At 42.9% G+C, this 21448-nt stretch overlaps 1 protein-coding gene across 10 annotated transcripts in view; it reads right to left on the bottom strand.

Moving 5' to 3' along the window:
* Positions 1-21448, bottom strand: part of CDC14B (cell division cycle 14B) — a 58267-nt gene that overhangs the window by 19864 nt on the left and 16955 nt on the right. For 7 of the 10 annotated variants that reach the window (XR_011855576.1, XM_072150813.1, XM_072150815.1 and 4 more), the window contains exons 2-6: positions 6645-6735; positions 2749-2824; positions 2098-2190; positions 1880-1956; positions 898-964 (exon numbers count right to left, since the gene is read on the bottom strand). Coding sequence is in view for 9 of the 10 variants with exons in the window: in XM_072150813.1 (XP_072006914.1) it covers positions 898-964; positions 1880-1956; positions 2098-2190; positions 2749-2824; positions 6645-6735 (404 nt within the window). In the remaining variant the exon portion in view is untranslated. Of the gene's footprint in view, positions 1-897; positions 965-1879; positions 1957-2097; positions 2191-2748; positions 2825-6644; positions 6736-10982; positions 11301-21448 lie in introns of those variants that run through there. The other 3 variants (XM_072150814.1, XM_072150820.1, XM_072150818.1) reach the window with 3 other exon arrangements.

Here is a 21448-nt window from a genome sequence, read left to right as displayed (position 1 = left end):
AAATAGAAGCTGTGAGTATTAGCTCTTTATTGTTTCTATACCACCTGAGCCATATAGAACATGTTTTTAAATCACAGACAATTACTTATATAACCTTTAAAGGGAACCTACCACCACAAATCTACCTATAAAGGTAGATTGGGTGGTAGGTGGATCATTGGGACGTGAGGATAGCCCTTTTAAGGGCTAATCCTCACGTCCCTGCACTTTTTTGAGAACTTTAATTTGATATTTATTCAAATGTACTTATGTGGCTACCGGGGCGTGGAGTAGCCGCTTATGAGATTACACGAGGCGGCTACTCCACGCCCCGGTAGCCACTTTACTCCTCCTACTCACCCATCTTCGGCGCGCAGCTCCGCGTAGCTGCGCGCCCTCGTCCGGCGAGCCTGCCGTCTGCGCATGCGCAGAAGAGCAGGCCCGCGCCTGTTTCGGAGTTGTGACCGCGCAGGCGCGGGCCTGCTCTTCTGCGCATGCGCAGACGGCAGGCTCGCCGGACGAGGGCGCGCAGCTACGCGGAGCTGCGCGCCGAAGATGGGTGAGTAGGAGGAGTAAAGTGGCTACCGGGGCGTGGAGTAGCCGCCTCGTGTAATCTCATAAGCGGCTACTCCACGCCCCGGTAGCCACATAAGTACATTTGAATAAATATCAAATTAAAGTTCTCAAAAAAGTGCAGGGACGTGAGGATTAGCCCTTAAAAGGGCTATCCTCACGTCCCAATGATCCACCTACCACCCAATCTACCTTTATAGGTAGATTTGTGGTGGTAGGTGCCCTTTAAAGAAAAAAAAACCTATATTAATACTGACACATCAAAAACTGCAGTTACCAAATCGCAACCTCTACATTTGAATGTATTCTTAACATCAAAATACAGAAGGTCTATTGCCAACTCACCTTTTGCACAGCATGGAAACAGTCGAGAAGTGTTAAATGAAAACTAGAGGTACCGAAGGAGGCATCCCTGGAAGACATATTCATTTCTGTTACTGTACTAGGTATGTGTGGAAGCAGACTGTACAATATGCAACTGGAATACATAGATTAATACTCTAAGCCAGTGATGGCGAACCTTTTGCAGACCGAGTGCCCAAGCTACTACTACAACTGTTCTTCCTTAATTTTCAATCATATCAACCCCCTGAGGCCACCAATACAGTTGAAAGAGCATATGCAGACTCTCATTGTAGCTTCTCTCTGGGGTCTCTCTGTAGAATGAGAATGGTGGGTCCAGCAGGAAGACCTCCAAAGATAGTGCAGTTCTGTCAACAGCCTCAAACTTTTCCCGCAGTTACAAACAGCTAATGAAATGTCGCTTTAAAAAACATTATCTCTTAAGTTGCCCGGGACTGCGGGATTTGGTCCTATATGGTGAACTCTGTCCTGAAGTGTCTGAGTGCCCACAGAAATGGCTTTGAGTGCCACCTCTGGCACCCGTGAATAGGTTCGCCACCACTGCTTTAAGCGTTAGGTGCCTACTGAGGGTGCAGTCACATGTGGAGTTTTGAACCCGTTTTTAAGCAGTCCGTTAAAAAAAGCATGCATTCGTTTTTGTCCCTTTTTCTCAATTATCTTTATTAAAACTGGTCAAAAACGCATTTGTTTTCAAAAAATCATATGTTTTTTAACGGACTGCTTAAAACGCCACGTGTGACCGCAGCCTAAGGCTCGGTTCACCTATGGCTGTGGGGTCACTGTGCAGAATCCATTGCAAAGCTACATATAGCTCATAAAGGGGTCTGTCAATTTGTCAGTAGTTTGTATGGAAATAAATAATGCATCTAAAAGATAAAACAAGCCTTAGCAAATAATAAACAATCCTTAAAACATCTATCAAGATCACATAGTAAGAATTCAATGTATTTAACACTATTATTACCTAAACGGTAGGTAATTCACATTTCCATTCTGCAAAATTTTGTACATATCTTCTGGGAGTTTCTTCAAGTATATGATCTAAGAAATACAATTACAGAAACGTTTAACAAAAACCTGGAAGGGTCTGTATATAGTGTCCTAGCAGATCCTTATTTTACCAGCTTGTTACAATGAATATGTTACCCGCAAACATTACTGAGCCTAAAACAGAGCACTTACAGCATAACATCCGATGAGAAAGGCGGCGTTGGCTTGTTTTTTCTGGTCACTGTTGGTGTAATGGACAATCTTCTTCTTTGTCAGGACGAAGGACTACAGAAACAAAACAAAGGTCTTTCAAATTAGGAACTGTGATGAGTGACTATGTATATATGGCCATTTTCAGGGGTGGAGTGTCCATGACTAGAGGAAGTATTGCATCTATGAATACAGCAGAAAGCGTTTCTCTCGTAAATCCCTGATCGGTGGGAGCTAAACCATAGCTATGAGATCTATTCATGGTTCACTGGGCTTTCTAGGTCTCCGTCCACACTGCACTGGCCATTCCATAGTACTGCAGGCTCAGTTCTCATTACACTTCAGTGTGAGCATTGAGATTAGTGCATAGTGGATGGAGACATCCGCTTCGGGCTCCGGCCACTCTGTATAGTGAACAGCAGGCAGTAGTATCTCATCCTCTTTAGTAGGCTAAAACAAAAATACTTTGCAAGCTATTTTTTGTGATGTAAAATGATGATATATACTTCTCTCTGTGCATCTTTACTAACCCTACAACAAGACACTACAGTGGTGGAAGGGGGAGCATAACCACGAGAGGTTGATACCATGCCCAGGACCAGCCAAATACATCCTCTTTCCATCATAACTCACCTTCATTTTTCTATTGAGCTTGTAGCAATATTTGTACAGCAAGGCCAGGTTCAGAGGTCCAAAGTCAGCATAGAAGCTAAAAGACAAAAAACAATTACTCAATGATAATCCAGCATATCAGTCACATTGTAAACCAGCCTTAGTGCAATAAAGAGGGTGCTATTTTGAGAACCAGCACACCTTTAGGGCACATTCACACGGCAGCTATGAGGGTCATGATCTGGTCGCATAATTTCCTACCAGATCAGGGCCCCCATAGATTTCTATGGCTATCGTTCATGGTCTGGTGAGCACATGGTTCCGAGCGGCTGCTCATCTGTCTATGGAGGGAAGACGGTTGAAGAGCGCTCACCTCTCCCAGCCCTGTGCTCAGCCAGGAGAGCACCTGTCTGTGGGAACGAGCCCTTAGATTGTAAAGCTTATGCATCATTCATTTTAAAGAGTCATTGAACTTGTTAGTGACCAAGCTCATTTGCGCCTTGATGACCAAGGCCTATTTTTCAAAACTTGCATGTGACACTTTATCCAGTAATAATTTCAGAAGGCTTTAACTTACCCAAGCGGTTTTGAGATTTATTTTTTCCTTGACATGTTGTACATCAAGTTAGTGGGAAATTTTTTTAATGAAAAAAGGTGAATTCGGTAAAAATTTTGAAAAAAATTATCCATTTCAAAAGTTCTGTTCTGTTTCAAACGGATAGTAACTAATTTGGGTAGTAAGACTAACTTTTACAATATCCCAGCTTTCTCTTTGCATAATTTTATAAGGGTCCTTTTGTTTTATTACAATGCTGGAAAGATCACAAATCAAACAGCATTCTATTTTTTTTTCATGAAAATTTTGCAATCAACTAGTTCAGGGACCATTTTATTTCTAAGGTCTTTGGAAGTCATGTTAATAAAAACCTCAAACTATGGCCCCTTAGGGTGGTGACACACATGGCGTTTTTAGGCCGTTTTTTTGACAGGTTCGATCAATTATCTTAATTCAAACTGGTCAAAAAACGACCTAAGAACACCATGTGTGTCACCACCCTTAGTGACCGATGGAGAAATCCTTATGGGTGGTCACTAAAGGGTTAAAGAGAACCCGTCATGCAAAATAACCCCCCTAAACTAAATATATTTTCATAAACTGCCATTAGAGAGCATTGCCTCTATCCCTTCATTGTCCCTCTACATGCCTGTAAACCTAAGCAATGAGGTCCTAAAGCTGCATGCAAATGACCTGTGAAATGTCCAATGAAGCATTAGCATATTCAAGCTGTCCACTCTATTCATGAGTGGGAGGCACAGCCACACCCCCAGTGCATGACTGACAGCCTGTATAATGATGTGAGGCTGTATAATGATGTGCTTCCTGGTGCTGGTGGACACGCCCCCTGCAGCCTGTGTGTGCATGTGTGTGTATATAGGAGAGATACAGCAGCTCCATGCAGCCATGTTACAGCAGAACATGTCAGATTCATGTGTAGCTGATGTCTGTGTCTCTCACCTGTATATTAGGAGGATGCAGCATGTCAGCAGATGCAGCACAGATACCAGCCATGCTTTACTATCCATTACACACAGACATGAGCAGGGGGAGGAGACGGGAGGGGTAACAGGAGTGACATCACTGCCTCTGACCATGTGACCAGCCTCATTTACATGATCAAAAATAGAGGATTTTACAATGAATAATGTATGAAATAACTAGATAAAGGCTGGGATGGGATCCTTGTGATCTGCTCCAACAGGTAGTGGTGACAGGACAAGTGACACAGACCTGATGACAGCTGTCCTTTAAAGGAAATCTACCAAGTGATGCTAATTAGCAAGATTTCAGCAGTGGGAAAGGCGGTAGGGAGGGGGTTACAAGAGCTTTGAGGGCGTATATAAGCTAGGTGTTGGCCCCTGAAGTACTTGTGCTCCATTAACATAAAAGTTCATTTTAAAAGTACTGAAGTAAAAGCCTTTATAAGCACAACCCAAATTCTTGCTGCTACTGCAAATGAGGCTCAAGTGCATCCTGGACTGGCAACTGCACACAAGGGCTCTAGCTCTGGGTATGAATAGCCACCTAGCGTGACCATGTAGGCTCGACTGATATTTCATCAGTAACAGGAGTCAAAACCAAGAATAGTCAAAATATGGCTAAACTCTTATTTGTGTCAAGCATTAAGGTAGAGGGGTCAATAATTTTTTTACACTGAGTGCATGTGGAAGCTGAAGAAAAACTAACAGATGTAGTTAAAACCTATTGTCATGAACAGGTGTAATCGCTGCCAAGTTTCTGTTCAGTCTTTGTAGTTTTCTGTTCTGTCAGTGGGAAATAAAAATCACGATGCAGAGGTGAACTTCGCTACACAGAACAGCTGCAAAACTTTCCATTATAGGTAGATTTTAGCGCACAGCTGATGCAAAAAAAATCAACAAAATTATGAAATAATGTTTACAATAGGTGCCTATAAAGGAGTAGTTCACTTTACTGTTAGTGGTGTATGACAAACTTATTTAAAATGGAAAAACAAATTAAGCAAGTCAATGACAGAAAACCGGAGGACCTCCATTTACCATTGGTTTTATTTGTATGGCAGTAGACACCACTAGCAGTAGTGTCAACTTTATAACCTTTATAAGAAGAGGTAAGACCATAATAAGCTGATAAGCTGTTCCTGAAGAAACACCCATTCTCTCATCAGGTGCAATATAGCCTCATGCACGCAACCATATTTTTTGGCCGTGAGCTAGTCGCACAAACTATATTGGTAATGGTCATGGTGTAGTGATACCGCTCCACAAATTATAGAGAAGGTCCTATACCTGCCCGGACCTGCTGCTCATTTCCTATGGACATGTCTAACCTGACATTTACTTTTCCGTTTTCGCCACGTTTTGCTCACACAGTCATGTGCGCGAGTAAAAACTGTGGCTCCATTCCAACATGTTCTGCTCCACATAAACAAGAAATGGAAGAAGATTAACTGTGTGGATTGAGGGATACAGAAAGAAGTGGATCTCCAAAACAGGGTTGTTCTCTCAAGACTCCTAACATGGTCTGAAGATCTGGGAACCACAAGCTAATAACATAAACTGTAATATCAAACCAACCCTACCTCACCATCATGGGTCAAGAAACATAGGTCCATCACCTCAGATGAACAGCTCCGTCCTGTCAGATTACGGCTCTTGTAAGATGGATGTGACAAGTGTAAATTGTTATCCTGCAACACTTGCATCAGTACAAACTTTTTTTTTTTTTTTTTTTAACTACGAAAACATTTTGGATTACCTCTCAAACTAGCATACAGCAATAGAAGAGATGGTTTTCAGAGTATGTGTACTTGTTTGGTCAGGTTGACACAATGGAATATATGTCACAGATTTTCTGGTCGTAAGGCTTTCAGATGTGCATTTTGACCGACATGCCCTATATTTTTAGAACCATCCAACCAGAATAGCTTATTTTTTTGCAAGTAGAAAACCTCCAAATTAATTTAAATTTAAATGTAAGTTTATTGTAAAAGCTGTGAGAGAAACACCTTTAAAAACCCACAGAATTGTAGTCCTGAAAAAGCACTTCTTCCTATATTTAGCAGGATAGCCATCCAGACACAGGGACCACTGCTAGAGTCCCCGTATTGAGCAGAAACAATTACAGCCATGGCTCCCATGTGCCATCAATAACCCTACAGTCTTTCTTTCTGGAAAGATTATGTGCAATATATACCCATTTGACTACTAGTGAATATCACTGAACATAAAGCATGTTAGTAAATGTGAACTGGACTACTGGAATGATGACCCCAATGAGAAATGGAGGGAGAGGGTGGGGGTGGGGCACAAATCCTGCTCATAAACCACACTAGTATGTGTTGCTGTCCAGGGAGATGATAGTCACCCTACGTACTTACTTTTCATACACAAGGTCATCGTCGATGGAGAAATAATGTGTACTTGTTGTGGGCTTTGGTTTGCCACAGACGATAGCAAAGTAAAGACGCTCTGAAAAAAAGCAAAAGAGAAAAAAAGGTTACATGGCATCATACAGGATTGTAAAGTATTTGCCAGAACACTTCATGTGAAGTACATAGGGGTGACACATACCGCACATGCCATCCACACCACTGCAACAATGTATCAGAACAAAAGGCGCAGCAATTCTTACTCAGTGAGCACGAGTCACTGAACTCTGGTAAAGAACAGAGCACAGCACATACTAATACTCTATATATAGCATGCCCACGACACACCTAACCGCACTCCCTAATTCCACAAACAGTACAAGGCGCACTCAGGTGTAATACAACAGTGCACTCAGAAAGTGGCCTCCAAGTCAGATTCTGAAATGGCCTTATTTATATACTATAGGGTGTGTATGGTGGAAACATATCAATTCCTCCTTATTTTGACTGACCTCTTGCTACACCTCTGGGTAGAAGAGATCACCATTCTTGCAATTGTGAAGGTCCCATCAGATATTTATCACAAGCACTTTAGTACTAACAGAGCGATCCGGTCGTGGGGTTACATTTGGAAAATGGAAAGATATACATAGCAAGGTCATGTGTGTGTAACCATGAATGTGTCACTCATTTACCCAAAGCATGTCGTCAGAGTGAGATTTTTTTTTTTCATTTATCATTACTATTTTTAACATGTCAATCCGAAAGTAGAGATCCTAAACAGAGCAGAAATATATACGTTTAAGTATGCAGTCATTCGTGAATATTTCTACATCCTATTCTGGAAGTACAATGGTACAATAATCGATTTTTACATTGTGGTCTTTAAAACAGTTTATCCTACATTAATTTTTTTTAAATGAGCAAAAATATTGTTTTGACTGTACTGTAAAGGTGGCCCTGGCAATGTTTATATAAAATGTATTATTAATTTTGTGTCTTATACATTAAAGAGGACCCATCACCCTAAAAAAGTAAAGCAGCTCCTAGCACTACCCCATTTTTAGCAGTGTTAAACTGCTAGCTTTATCGAAACCCTCTGATAAAACTAGCAGACACAGTGACGCCATAGCCTCAGAACACCGGACCGAACTTACAGCAGTCCGGCGTATTCGTAAGGTGATGGTTCGAGGCGCTGCATTTTTCCCTAGACAGCCCCTCCCAAGTCATAGGCTGGCGTAGTAAGCAGCTCCTAGTGCCTTCTTTTTTTTAGGGCGACAGGTCCTTTAAAATATAAATATATATATATATATATATATATATATATATATATATATATATGAAAAAAAACAATGTAACGATATATAGAGATATCTTAGATGATATATCGCTACATGCCAGTGCATTGTGTAATATTCTAACTCTGTTGAAGCTCTCAGTTGGACAAAAACCTCCCATTGGCAGCAGGTGAGAGTTATATCTTAGTGGTAGAGCTCACTGTAACATTATTGCTTACAACAGTCAAGGTTGTGAGTATGAAGGGGGGCGCGACTGGCAGGGGTTCCTGTGACAAGCCTGCACATTCACTATAGCCAACTCATCTCTATGCCAGGCAGAATAGTATACTACGTATCCTGGCCACCAGATACATCAGGAGGTACTGGAGGGGCAGAATTTCATTATGCATTGGCGTATGATAAATCTTCCCCCTTGTGTCAGAGGGAAACCCTCTCAGATGTGGATATACATATAATTACATGTACATATAATATACATATACTCAGAGGATTCTCTTTAGAAGTGCAGGAACAATATCCAATATCTACTACATTAGGAATCCACAGAACAGCATTGTCACTAAATACATAAATGACTGGACCCTGGTACTGAACTTTTGATGCATTTCTGCTAAAAAAATATATATATTTTGACTTACATGTGACCCAAATATCTTGGCAAATAAGAAAAAAAAGACATTAAAGACTCTTTGTTATTGTTAATTTCTGCCGCGTTATCCTTTAGAAACTCTGACCGGCCAAACAAAAAGTAATGCTGCAATAGAATAAAAATAGCATTGAATCTTCCTGTGTGCCCAGAGAATACAATGTTACTATTGATGTACAATGTGTACACAGCTCTCCGGTAGTGAAAATAGCTGGTGTGTTTACCCAACAGTATTACAAAAGGGATCATTAATCTAGTGCAAATGAATGTATAAACCAATAATACACTGATTGTAAGCTTCTGTGAGCAGATCCCTCATTCTTATTGTTTCATAGGACTATGTTATTTCCCGTTAATGTCTTATTTTGTCTCTATATGGACCCCATGATCTGTAAAGCTCTGCAGAATATGTTGGTGCTGAATAATACTGTATTTTCTTGTGTTAGGAGATGATCGTACTCAGAGATTTGTATCCGAAAAATCTTAAAAAAGTAAGCGGCTAAGTTAAAAATAAAAAAATGTCTAAAATACCGTGTGGCCTATGGGCCTGGGTGGGAGAGGTTAAAGATCAAAGTTTGGCTTTTTACAAGAACTGTTCCCTCCCAAGTTTGGTGTCACAATGTAAAATATAGAATAGTTAATCTTCTCATAGGTTAATGTGTCGTGTCCAATTCTGGATTGTAGGTGAAGATATGTAAAGGATGAATATCATGGAGGTACAATATTAATCACATCATATGGAAATATTACAGCAGGGGTCAGGAACCTTTGTGGCTGAGAGAGCCATGAACGCCACATACTTTAAAATGTTATTCCGTAAGAGCCGTACCATATGCATATCCAGTAGATAGTCTCATTGTCATGGGTGCCCCGATGATCTAGGTCTCGGACCGCAGACACACCCGTGCTCCTCTCCGTGGCAGCGCCCTTTTCCGAGCTCACTCACCTCTCCACGTTCCTGCTCCTGTCCCGGCTGGCCAGCGCGTGTCGGCACTTGCAGATTTAAAGGGACAGTGCACCGCCGATTGGCGCTGCCCACTTCCTGGGTTCCAATAAAGACCGGCGGCTCCCAGCATTCCCTGACGGATCTTAGTACTTCATGCTTATGAGAAAGCTTTCCACAGTGGTTCCTTCCCTTGACCTCCTATTGTGACCCCGGACCTGTTCCTGATTCTGCTCCTTTGCCAGCTCTGTTCTCTTGCTCCGTTCCCGACCATGCATCACTGCCGGGCTCTGGTGAAGACTGGATGCCACTTAGATTCCTGTCCAAGGTGTCTGCTTACATCATCATCCACCATGGTGCAAGGAGTTCACTACTCCAAATCCTGACACCCACCACATGCCTCCCAGTAGATAGGTAGTCACAGTACATGCCTCCCAGTAGATGGGTAGTCCCAGCACATACCTCCGTAGATAGGTAGCTACAGCACATACTCCCAGTAAATAGGAAGCCACAGCACATACTCCCAAGTAAATAAGTAGCCACAGCACATGGCCCCTACTATATAGGTAGTCACAGCACATGCTTCCCAGGAGATGGGTAGTCACAGCACATGCCTCCCAGTAGATGGGTAGCCACAGCACATATGCCCAGTAAATAGGAAGCCACGGAACATGTCCCTGAGTATATAGGTAGCCGCAGCATATGCCGCCAAGTAGATAGGTAGCCACAGCACATACTCCCAGCAGATAGGTAGTCACAGCACATGCCCTCAAGAAGATAGATAGGTAGTCACAGCAAAAAAAAAAAAGTATTCACTTACAAGGGCTCCCTGGTGCCAGCTCCTCATCGCTCCCACGCTCTTCTCTTTGACCCAGACTTAGACAATGGCGGCGAGGGCACCTGGGTCTAACAAAGGACATAGGCAGCGGTAACATCACTGCCTGTATCCAGTGATCAGTCTAAGAGACACAGCAGCCATCACTATTTATTAAAGATCTGTCTGAGAGCCAGATGGAGCCAACAAAAGAGCCGTATCTGGCTCCCGAGCCGTAGGTTCCCTACCCCTGTATTACAGGATCAGCGTCAGTACGGAAAACAGGTGTGGACATAAAAGCTGAAAACATCAGAAGCAGAACAGTGTAGACATTACATAACAGGACATAACTCCTGCCCTCAGTCATCATACAGAACATGTTCAGGTGACCTTTACTACAAGGGAGGGAAAGATTAACAAGCAGTGGGAGCCAATCACAAGGGAGCTCTGATTTCAGGACCTCGAGTTGGAGAATTGAAGGGAGTATCTGATTGGTCCTACTCCAAACCTGCAGGACAGCAATCACACTGAGGTGAGACAGGAATGGTAGGGGCCACGTTACCACCCCCCAGCACAGAGTGACCACAGACATGGGGAAGCTCCATGCCAGGAGAAGTGTGACAATGGCCACCAGCCCGCAGCTTACCATCGAACACGTCCACCGCACCGGCCGGGAACTCCTGCTCTTCCCCCATGGCGAGAACTTGTGTTTAGCGGCGGGCACCGGGGCTGGTCACACTGCCATGCAGCACTGCCAGATCGCGCAGGTAGATACCAGAGCACGGAGTCTCCAAAGTGTGAGCTGTAACTCTGATCACGCACTTGGCCGCCTGCCAGTACGAGCAGCAGTGCCGGGCAGGACACAGCCCTGATCAGGAGGGCAGAGGGCACGAGGATGCAGAGTGAAGTCCAGAACCGCAGCGCTACCGCACTCCTCACTACAAATACCAGTCCGGTTTGTTATGGATCCGAACCTGGCAAACAGGGTCGTGCATAGAGCTTGGCACCCACCCCCATGCCCGATCCTTTCTAGCTGATTGGCCAGCGCTCCAGCCGTTGTTAAAAGGAATGCGGTTCCCAGCCAATAGTGAGCGCCCTTCAGTTTAAATGACCAGAGAGGGGAAGGCACCCGCTCCGCCCCCGTGTGAAATCGTCCTGAACTCGTGTTACTAGTCCGGACGGACACTCCCAGCACCTCTCAGTACAGTACACCGAGGGTGTGCGCACCTACCTGACAGGGCGCGGAGCATCTACTGTACAACAGCCTTTATAATGCCGCAACCCTATAATACAGTACATTATGTTGTGGGGGCACAAACTGTAAAATTATTTTCGTTGTTACTTCATAACTTTAAGTCTACATTCACACGAATGTATGGGGGGGGGGTCCCCATAGAAACCAATGAATGCAGTCTAATTTTGCTTCTGTTATGAATCGTAATGGTAGTCACAGTGATCCTTCCAGCAGTCACAGGGATGCCCCACAGTGGCCATCAATGATAGGGATGCCCCACAGTAGCCAGCAGTCACAGGCATGCCACTAGTAGCCACACTGCCTGGCCTCAGTCGCCACAGGGATGCCCAACAATAGGCAGCAATGGTAGGGATGCCCCACAAGTAGCCAACAATGAAAGGGATGCCCCATAGTAGCCAGCAGTCACAGGCATGCCACCAGTAGCCACACTGCCTGCCCTAAGTAGCAACAAGGATGCCCCATAGTAGGCAGCAATGATAGGGATGCCCCACAGTAGCCAGCAGTCACAGGCATGCCGCCGGTAGGCACACTCCCTGGCCTCAGTAGCCACAGGGATGCCCCACAGTAGCCAGCATTCAGAGGAATGCCCTAGCAGTCACAGTGATGCCCCTAGTAACCACAGGAGTGGTGACATCATGCCTCCACATTTATCATGCCATCTCTGGTCTTTGGAGCCTTTGACCTGGTGGACATGCCATCACCGTTGCCTGTGTTGCATCTACTATATCACAGACTGCACAGGAGCTAAAAGCTGCCCCACGTGGGAAGCAGGGGTGGTAGCTAGAACTCTGCCCTGTGGTGTCTCACTCCTAAGACCATTGGAAAAAAATACATATTTCCAATGGTCTGTGAAAAAGTCATTCAACTCCCAAGGACCACTGGTCTAGATACTCTGGGCTAGTGTAGTGTAATAGGCTTTGGGCCTGGCTAGACCACTGATGCACTGGATGAATAGAATGCCCTGTCTGCCTAGATCTACAAGAACATAGCTGTGTTCTATAACTGGAGCACAATAATGGGAAAAAATTTGTGGCAGTTTCACATCAGTTTACAACGAAGATCTTGATCTGGCGTCCCAGCCCTGCATCCTAATGGCAACGTCATTCTCCAGCTATCCAAAGATCTTGCGCATGTGCAGTTTGCCTGTGATCTCGAAGCTGTTACTGCGCATACTGTTCTGGCTCCATGATCACAGGTGCCATATGCATATACACCTACAGAATGACATCGCCATTAGGATGCAGGGCTGGGACGCCAGATACATGGACTAGGCAGAGCAGTCAGGAAGCAGAGTTTGCCTGCTTGCCTGGTCGTGCAGCCCCATCTCTTTAACTGCATTTTACAAAAAAATAAAAGCTGATTTCTCATTGCCCACCTCAGTAGCCAGCACCCTAGATGCATAAAAAAACACAATACAAAATAATAAAAAGCCACCTCAGCAATGATAATATCCACTGTAAAGCCATAAATACACACCCAGAGACCAAATTCTGCATTCAGACAATTACTAATATCGACCCCAGACCAGACAAATAATAATACAGACCCAAGACCAGCCAATAAATACAACCAAACCAGAAAATAAATAATAGAGACCCCAGAGAAGTCAAACCGTAATATTGAAGAACCTTAGAGCATACAGTAATGGAGCCCCTCGGAGCAGACAATAATAAAAATGGAGACCCCCATGCAGCCGCCTGAAATAAGTGGAGCCCCTTACCATGCTGGAGCTCCCCTCAGAGCCAGGAGAGTTCAAAATGGTGTGCTAACCGCTTCCTGGCCCACTGCACCAATGAGCACTTCCATCACTGGTTACAGCTCTCATTGGTCTCTGCCGGGCAGCAGGTTGTGCACTCCTGGTTTAGACGAATACAGTTCACAACGTCTTCCCTTTCGGTTGTATCCTACAGATTATTTTTGCCATCTACGTAGCCACAAAGCATCGCTCTAGCTGGGGGTTTTGCCTCTCGCTTTACGCCATCATTAATCAATTAGTAAATGAGACAATTTGAGGGTATGTACATCCTGTTCTACTTCAATATTGTTGCTTTCATTTATTAAAGCATACTGGGAGATGGATGTGAAGAGACAGGACACAAAGAGGCTGAACATCTATGCATACTAATCTGTCCCAATTCAGCCAGTCATTACTCATTACATTATATCAGAGTAATTGGGAAGATGGATAGATGGATTGTGTTAATTAGGAGATGATTTGATGAAGCACCCCAGTCACAGTTCCTTATCAAAAGTTTTCTATTAAGTTCCTGAGGCGCCATATTCTCTGCTGAAACGACTAACAGCTTCAATGAAGCTCATAACTCCACAATAATATACAATGGATTTCTCAAGTAATCTGGAAAGACAAATGCAATCACCTCTATGTTTATATATCCATGAGAGCAGAAGGACCATTTTATAGCATGCATTTCAGTCCATTTAAAAACGCATGCGTTTTTGAATGTTTGCCATGCATTTGGCTGCTTTAACCTGTTTATCTTCATTTCTAGAAGTGTAGCCAGCTGTGAAACAAATTAAAACCAGCCAAACACATGGTTAACGTTCAAAAATGCATACGTTTTTAAACGGACTGAAAATACAAAAACGCGACGTGTGGTCCAAAAACGTGACGTGTGGCATCACCCTTAGGCTACCTGCACATGAACATGCTTGATCCGTGGAAACACGTCAGAGTGCTGGTCAGATCCCACAGACCGAGTGCAGTGGACAATAGTCCCTGTCTGCTGACCCATGGGATCTGATCAGCACACGGATTAATTTCCATGGCCTGAACATGTTCAAGCACATAATGTACACTCAGCAGAGGCAGAGAATGGATGGATGCCTTGCAGAGGCATCTGTCCCCCATAAGACCGCTGCACTTTTTCAACCAGTGTTTCCTGGTCAAAAACGGACGATTTGGGTGAAAATTATGAAAATCCAATTGTCACAGGGACAGAAAAAATATTCTTTCTGAAAAAATATACAAGTTTCAACTTAAAGGAAACCTACCACTTCTGAAGGTAGGTATGAGATGTAAACACCGGGCACCAGCTCAGGGTGAGCTGGTGCCGGAGCTTACCTTAGCTAGTGTTTTAAACCGCTATATCGCGGTTTAAACACAATTTGATTTAAAGCCCCGAGGTAGCTTCGGCGCGGCGCCTCCGGCACTTCCTATGGAGGCAGGCGCGCGCACGGCCGTGCGCAGCGCCGAAGCTACCTCGGGGCTGTAAATCAAATTGTGTTTAAACCGCGATATAGCGGTTTAAAACACTAGCTAAGGTAAGCTCCGGCACCAGCTCACCCTGAGCTGGTGCCCGGTGTTTACATCTCATACCTACCTTCAGTAGTGGTAGGTTTCCTTTAAGAACAAACCTACAGAACCATCTTGTACGTAACCTTTACTTATCTGGGGCTTATATATCCGACCATTTCCACAACTCCTCTGAGAAATCCCTTGTATCAGCTGTACAAGAAAACCAGCAAGACAGGCTCTATTTGTTTCCACGTGTTATTTACAGGATCTGCAGGGTCACCCATCTCCCAATCCAAATGGTCAGAGAGAGAATAAAGAAGTCATTTTGTGTGTTGCACTGTATTTATTATTTAGTATTTTATACTATGGGCAGAATGGCTGTACATAGGCTGAAAACGGATGGTTTGTGCAGTGGTTATTAGAAGGGATTAAGCTGCAGCACCCAAAACCTATTTAAGATTTTTTTTTTTCCTAGAATCAGGATGGGATCTGTAGAAACATTGCTAGAGTAAATTTCTGAGAGGAGCTGTGGTTTACCTGCAGCAATTATCGCACATGTGTTCCTCACCTTTTAAGGGGTTGTCATAAATTATGAGTTTAATGAATACTAATACCATACTAATACTAATATATTCTCCCTTCTGCTTCAGCATGGCAGCTCCCAACACTGCTATTCTTTTGTACAAACAGAAAACAGCAGTGATGAGTGAGTGGAGCTGCACTGGACCGGAGCAGAGAACTGAGCCAAGTATAACATCCTTTGTTACTTTATATTAGCCCTGTGCTTCATGTAAGGTTATTTTAACCAAACATTATTTAAGAATATTATGTAAACTATCATTTACAATGGCTGACAACAATCTCCCATCAGCCAACAATGTACTAGACACTAAATTATAAGTAAAATGGATTTTCTATAGTTTTTTTTTTATATTTAATATGTCTAGACAGATAAGCATGGTTGGTCCAGGAAACATGGGATTCCAAGTGTCAGGCCAAGTTTGGTTTCTTGTACCTAACCTCGTATCACTGGACTGAACTGACTTCTGAGGTTCGCTCTGGAAAATCTCACCAGTGCCAGGTTGTAATCACAATGACAGTTCAAAGATTCACTTTTAGTTTAGCCTAAATTAATTCTAATATTAAGAGAGCAGTAACCCTGCCCTTATGTTTAAAAGAAAAAATAATAACAATAACCATCGAAGAGCCTAATCTAATAGTACAATAGACCTTTATCAGTTGATGTAATGAAAGTTTCCAATCCTAGTAACTGTCACTACATGCATTTAGATAATGTCTGATATTTATAGCTTTACGTAACCAGATTCCTTCAGAGACACACGTGAGGTTTGTTGATCTAGTAAGACAATGATTTAATGCTATAAGGAAATGTGTCCTAACATGATACTTCATAATCTTCTCATTATGTAAAACTAATGACATGATTGCATTTTTATATACTTGATGAACTGGTTATAAACTATAAAATGTGGATGATAGTAAACAATGAACCATGAGATTCAGTTGATAGAACATGCTTCAATAAATTTGCCCTGTGAGAGTGGAATTATAAGGGACACCTAAACTTAGACCGATCTACTGAAAATGTACCAGAATTCATTTGTAAATCGCCCCCAATAAATAATAAATAAAACAAATTTTTCTCATGTTTTAAATACATTCTACAACTTTTCCGACAAGTGGCTCTAATATATTGCAACACTGTAAGCAAAAATTGTCAAAGGTGAACAAAAGGTGGCATAAAGTTAGTCTATGTAGTTGGGCCCAGTTACAACAATCTAGTCCTAGCCCTATGGGTATCCATGCACGTTAGGTTACTATTTCTCACAATTCCCTCACGGGTGCACATATGGCTTGGCTGAAAGTGTATGTTTAGTGTAAGGAGAATGCTGCTATCTTGGCTTCTCAGAACAAATGGATCGGGTAGAATTCCTGTTTTATATCTGATCCAACATTTACAATTAGGAGTGAGTTGTGAGGCCCTATACACACTAGCTGGATGGCCAAACCTACTTAAGACTTCATTCCTTCACAACAGGATCTTGCTTGACAGCTGTGAATGGTGGGTGAGGTCAATGGTTACATGCCTCACTTGTAAACCATGTACAATATGTACAACACGCAGCATAGCGTTATAAAGATTTCTCATGACATAAAAATGTCATCCCGTCATTGTAAGAATAGCTCCCCTGCTCATCCTCATCCTCTACTCCTAAAGTTCAGCATGACAGCTGTGGTGGCCCCTCTTCTACTCCTGTCAATCCATTTCTTGGGCTAAGTTCGCACTACTGTTCAAACCTCCGTTCCCTACCTCTGTTAAAAAAGGTACTGAACGGAGGTGTAACGTATCAGTTATAAATCCCATTGACATCCATGGAAATTTTATGTCATCCTTTATGTTCTGTTTAGGCAGGGATCTGTAATGCATGTGTTTTTCTGACAGAAACAATTACGGTTCCTGTAGTACTTTTTCTCTGTTTTAAAAAACCGCATGGATACCAGAACTCTGTTCTGTACTTTTTTTTAACTGAGGTTTGAACAGTAGTCAGGGCCGCTTCTGCCATGAGGCAGGGTGAAAGGACAGGGCGCTGCGGGGGAATGCCGGTTTCTGGAGGTAAGTACCAGGTTTATTAATCTTGGGGAGGCTGTGCGTAATACTATGGGGGGAAGATTGTGCATAACACTATGGGGGGGGGGCTGTCCATAAAACTATGGGGGGGGGGGGAGGCTGTGCATAATATTATGGGGGGGCTGTGAATAATATTATGGGGGAGGCTGTGTATAATACTATTGGGGGGGGGGAAGGCTGTGCATATACTTTATGACCTTTTGATCACTTTTTATAGAATTGTTTATATTTTTAAAATGACAAAAATTGCCATTTTCAACTTTGGGCGCTATTTTTAGTTACGGGGGTTAAACGCAATGAAAAACCATTATTATATTTTCATAGATCAGGCATTTTCGGACGCAGCAATATCTAATATGTTTATGATTCTTACTTTTTATTTGTATCAGTTCTAGGGAAATTATTATTTTTTTTTTAAACTTTTTTTTTTATTTTTACTATTTTTTAGACTCCCTAGGGTATTTTAACCTAGATTGTCTGATCAATCCTATCATATACTGCCATACTACAGTATGGCAGTATATGGGGATTTTCCTCCTAATTCATTACAATGTGCTGATCGCACATTATAATGAAAGGGTTAAAATGAGAAACAATCCTAGACAAGTTCCAGGCGACCAAGGGTGTTACCGGTAAGCCTTTGCTGCAATATGCAGCCCGTGAGCCCTCTCCATGCACCCACACCCGCCATGTGACATACTGTTACGTCACATGTCGGTAAGGGGTTAAGCTATGATATGACTGATACCTATGCCTTCTATCCTTGTTACTAACACATTTCATTGCTCATATGTCCCTCTACTTCAATCTGTTGAAGATGTTTTTATGTGAGAGTAAGGTTCTTCAGAGTGACTTCAATCTATTTTCTCTAAGATCTTATTGTGTGTCCGTTCTGCATGAGAACGGTCCGGTGTTTTTAGCATACGTCGCAGCAGTTTCTGCTAGTGTTATCGTAAGTTTTGATAATGCTGGCAGTGTAACACTACGGCATCTGTTGTAGCACTTTAGTAAGCAGCTCCTGGTGCCATTTTAACAGGTGACAGGTCCTCTTTAAGTTTTTCCCATTGTGATATATGTGATGAGTTGCCCGTTTAGACTCACTTTTGCGACTTTTTGCTGTGTGCAACTTTTTAGTCCCAAATAGTAGCTCCCAAAAGTAAGTCTGGGTCTACCATGCTCAGTTTTGGGACTTATTAGGTACAAGAATGGGACAATTCCATGCCCAAAAGTCGCACAAGTTAAACAAACATCTGGACTACAAAGATAACTACGGTATGCTGCTTGATTCTGCACCTAAAAAGTCTCAAACTGTGAAAAGTCGCACAAAAAGAAAGCAATAGGAGTGATACATGTCCCCCTATATGTTCTACAGCAACTGAGAAGTGAAAAAAGGACAGCACTTGTGTAAAAGAAGATGAGACTAGGACATGTCAAGATTTTCTCTGTAGGCAGTCAATATATCTACAGTATGTATCTCCTGATATTCCTCCAACAGCAGATGCTAAGATGCTTTGCCACTAAAACGGTCAGGCAACAGCTTGTTACGCTGTGTCTATTATATGTGACATACATGCTCCGCTGAGCCAAGTGCATTGGGGTACTGGAAGAGATAGCCTTCAGCTATAATATGCATCTGACCGGCTTTATTACACTATTGTAATATACCTCATGGCAGATATATTAAAAGTGTATTATAGCAAGATTTTTGACCTGCACTTTATTCGGAGAAGCATTGTCTGGATTTCTCCAAGAATACAGTGCATGTTTTTTCATTGTTCAGTGGGTGACGCAGCAACCTCCCATTTATTTTATACAAGTTAGCCTTTAAATTAAGGTAGGAAAAGCCACATGGACAGTCTTAAAGAGGCTTACCAGGAATCCTAGAATACCCCCTGGTGTAACAAAAAAGTGTACTTACCATATTCCTGGCAGTGATGAAGAATCAGAGAACTACTGGCGGGAGCAGGGTAAGTACACCTTTTGCTTACAAATTCCCCGGCACCCAGGGGTTTTCCTGGTAAACTCCTTCAAACTGGACACAGATTAAAGTCACGCTCACATGTGCTGTTTATGCTGTGTTTTAAAACGCATTTGAAACGCATCCAGGAAAAACGCATCCCATTATGGGTTTTCTAATTGCGTTTTGAATGCAAAACTCAATAAGAATACAACAAAAACGTGTCGGAAAAGCGACTCAAGCCTATTGGCCCCAGGGTCAACATCTATAAAGCGTTTGTATGTTCTCTCTGTGTTTGCATGGGTTTCCTCCAGGTCCTCCGGTTTCATCCCACATTACAAAACATACTGGTAGGTTTATTAGATTTTGAGCCCCATTGGGGGCAGGGACAGATTTGGCAAGCTGTGTACAGCGCTGCATAATCTGTGTGCACTATACAAATAAAGGAATTACTATTATTATTATCTTTGTTATCTGGGTTAACACAAAAAATGTAAGGCTGACAAATGTCAGTAGCTTCTACCAGCCTCTTAGTGTGTCACATAAATGTGTTACCTAGCTACTAATACACAAATACGAACGGCACAGCCCCATAGACTTCTATAAGAGGGCACACCCACAAACATGGCCAAGAATAGGACCTAGTATTTCCTAAAGGATACTAAGCTCAGACATGGGTTTGTGTGTATAAGCCCACTGAAATGCATGGAGCCAAGAGAAAACCACATACCTCATGTCTCCCAATCAAGTTGAGATTCCTCTAAAATAATACAATAATACAAACAACTCACATCCTTATGGTGTAAACGATCTAAAACACATGATGCTTTTTATCGATAGCATGCAGTTCAGTTGACTTCCTAAACGCATTATCAAGCGCAACACATGAACACGGCCTAATGGCGCGTTCAAACATGGCGGTTTTCAGATGCGTTTGGCTGGTTTGAAAGCGTTTTTCTTCAATGCTCGAAGTGTAAGCCGCTGTGGATAGCACATAGACAAATTAATTTCTATGGGCTCTGTGAAGGAAACCGCGACGTTCCGGACCCCTGGAGGGTAGGTAAGGTCACTCAGTTATCCTTTTACAGACACTCCCAGAACGCACGGGCTCTGAGAGGCGCAGGAAGTGATTTAAAGTTGTCCACACAACTTCCGGATATGGCACAACCCTAAATCAAATCCCTGAATGGCTATAAGATCCCTCTCACTAGCCGCAGTGAGACAGAATATTATCAGCCTTATGCTGCCACCAGTTCTCCTTTAATATAAGCCCGGTCCGTAACGGGATTATATAGGGTGAGGAACCAACCCGGTAGCATGTATATAAGCGAGAAACCCGGACGTAAGATTCGTGATCGAGATAAAAGAGCAACACAGATTAGATTTTATATTTAATTGCCTTAAGGGCACACTAGACAATACAGTACACACAATAGATATATACAGTAAACAGAGTACAAATTACACGGGTAGCACCACAAGTCTAAGCAGTTTAGTTGGTTAGTTACCTTTGTGTGTGGCCTAATGGGGATGGATAGTCCACACCTTTAGATCCTCCCTGCGCTTAGTTGATGTTAGTTTCCCCCAGGGCAAAGACGCCGGCCCCTTCAAGGGCGCCCGATTATATCAGGTGTGGACACACCTCTGCCCATCCTAAGGGGGGTCAATGGTCCCTCCTACCTGATATTACATCCAGAGCCCTGGAGAAGCCACAGCTACCCCATGGGAAGGTCCTGGGGTCATGGTTCTGGTATCATTGGATCCGGGTGAATCCCAGGATCGCATTGATACCAAACCTGACCCATTTGCTATGGTCCTATCCAGAGATATTGATATCTCTGGATCTGAGTATCCTAGAGCAATGAACAATGGGTTGTTATGATTTATGGAGAATAACTGATCCAAAAATGTATTTGGTGTTCTGGTGAGACGGACCATAACTTCATAACTGTCTCTATACAACCTGGTGATGTGAAAGTTTTAATGGCTCTTTG

The sequence above is a fragment of the Engystomops pustulosus genome, chromosome 1 (assembly GCF_040894005.1).
Source record: "Engystomops pustulosus chromosome 1, aEngPut4.maternal, whole genome shotgun sequence".
Classification (NCBI taxonomy): Eukaryota; Metazoa; Chordata; class Amphibia; order Anura; family Leptodactylidae; genus Engystomops; species Engystomops pustulosus.
The sequence above is the reverse complement of the archived record's forward strand: the minus strand, read 5'-3'. Positions and strand labels throughout refer to the sequence as shown.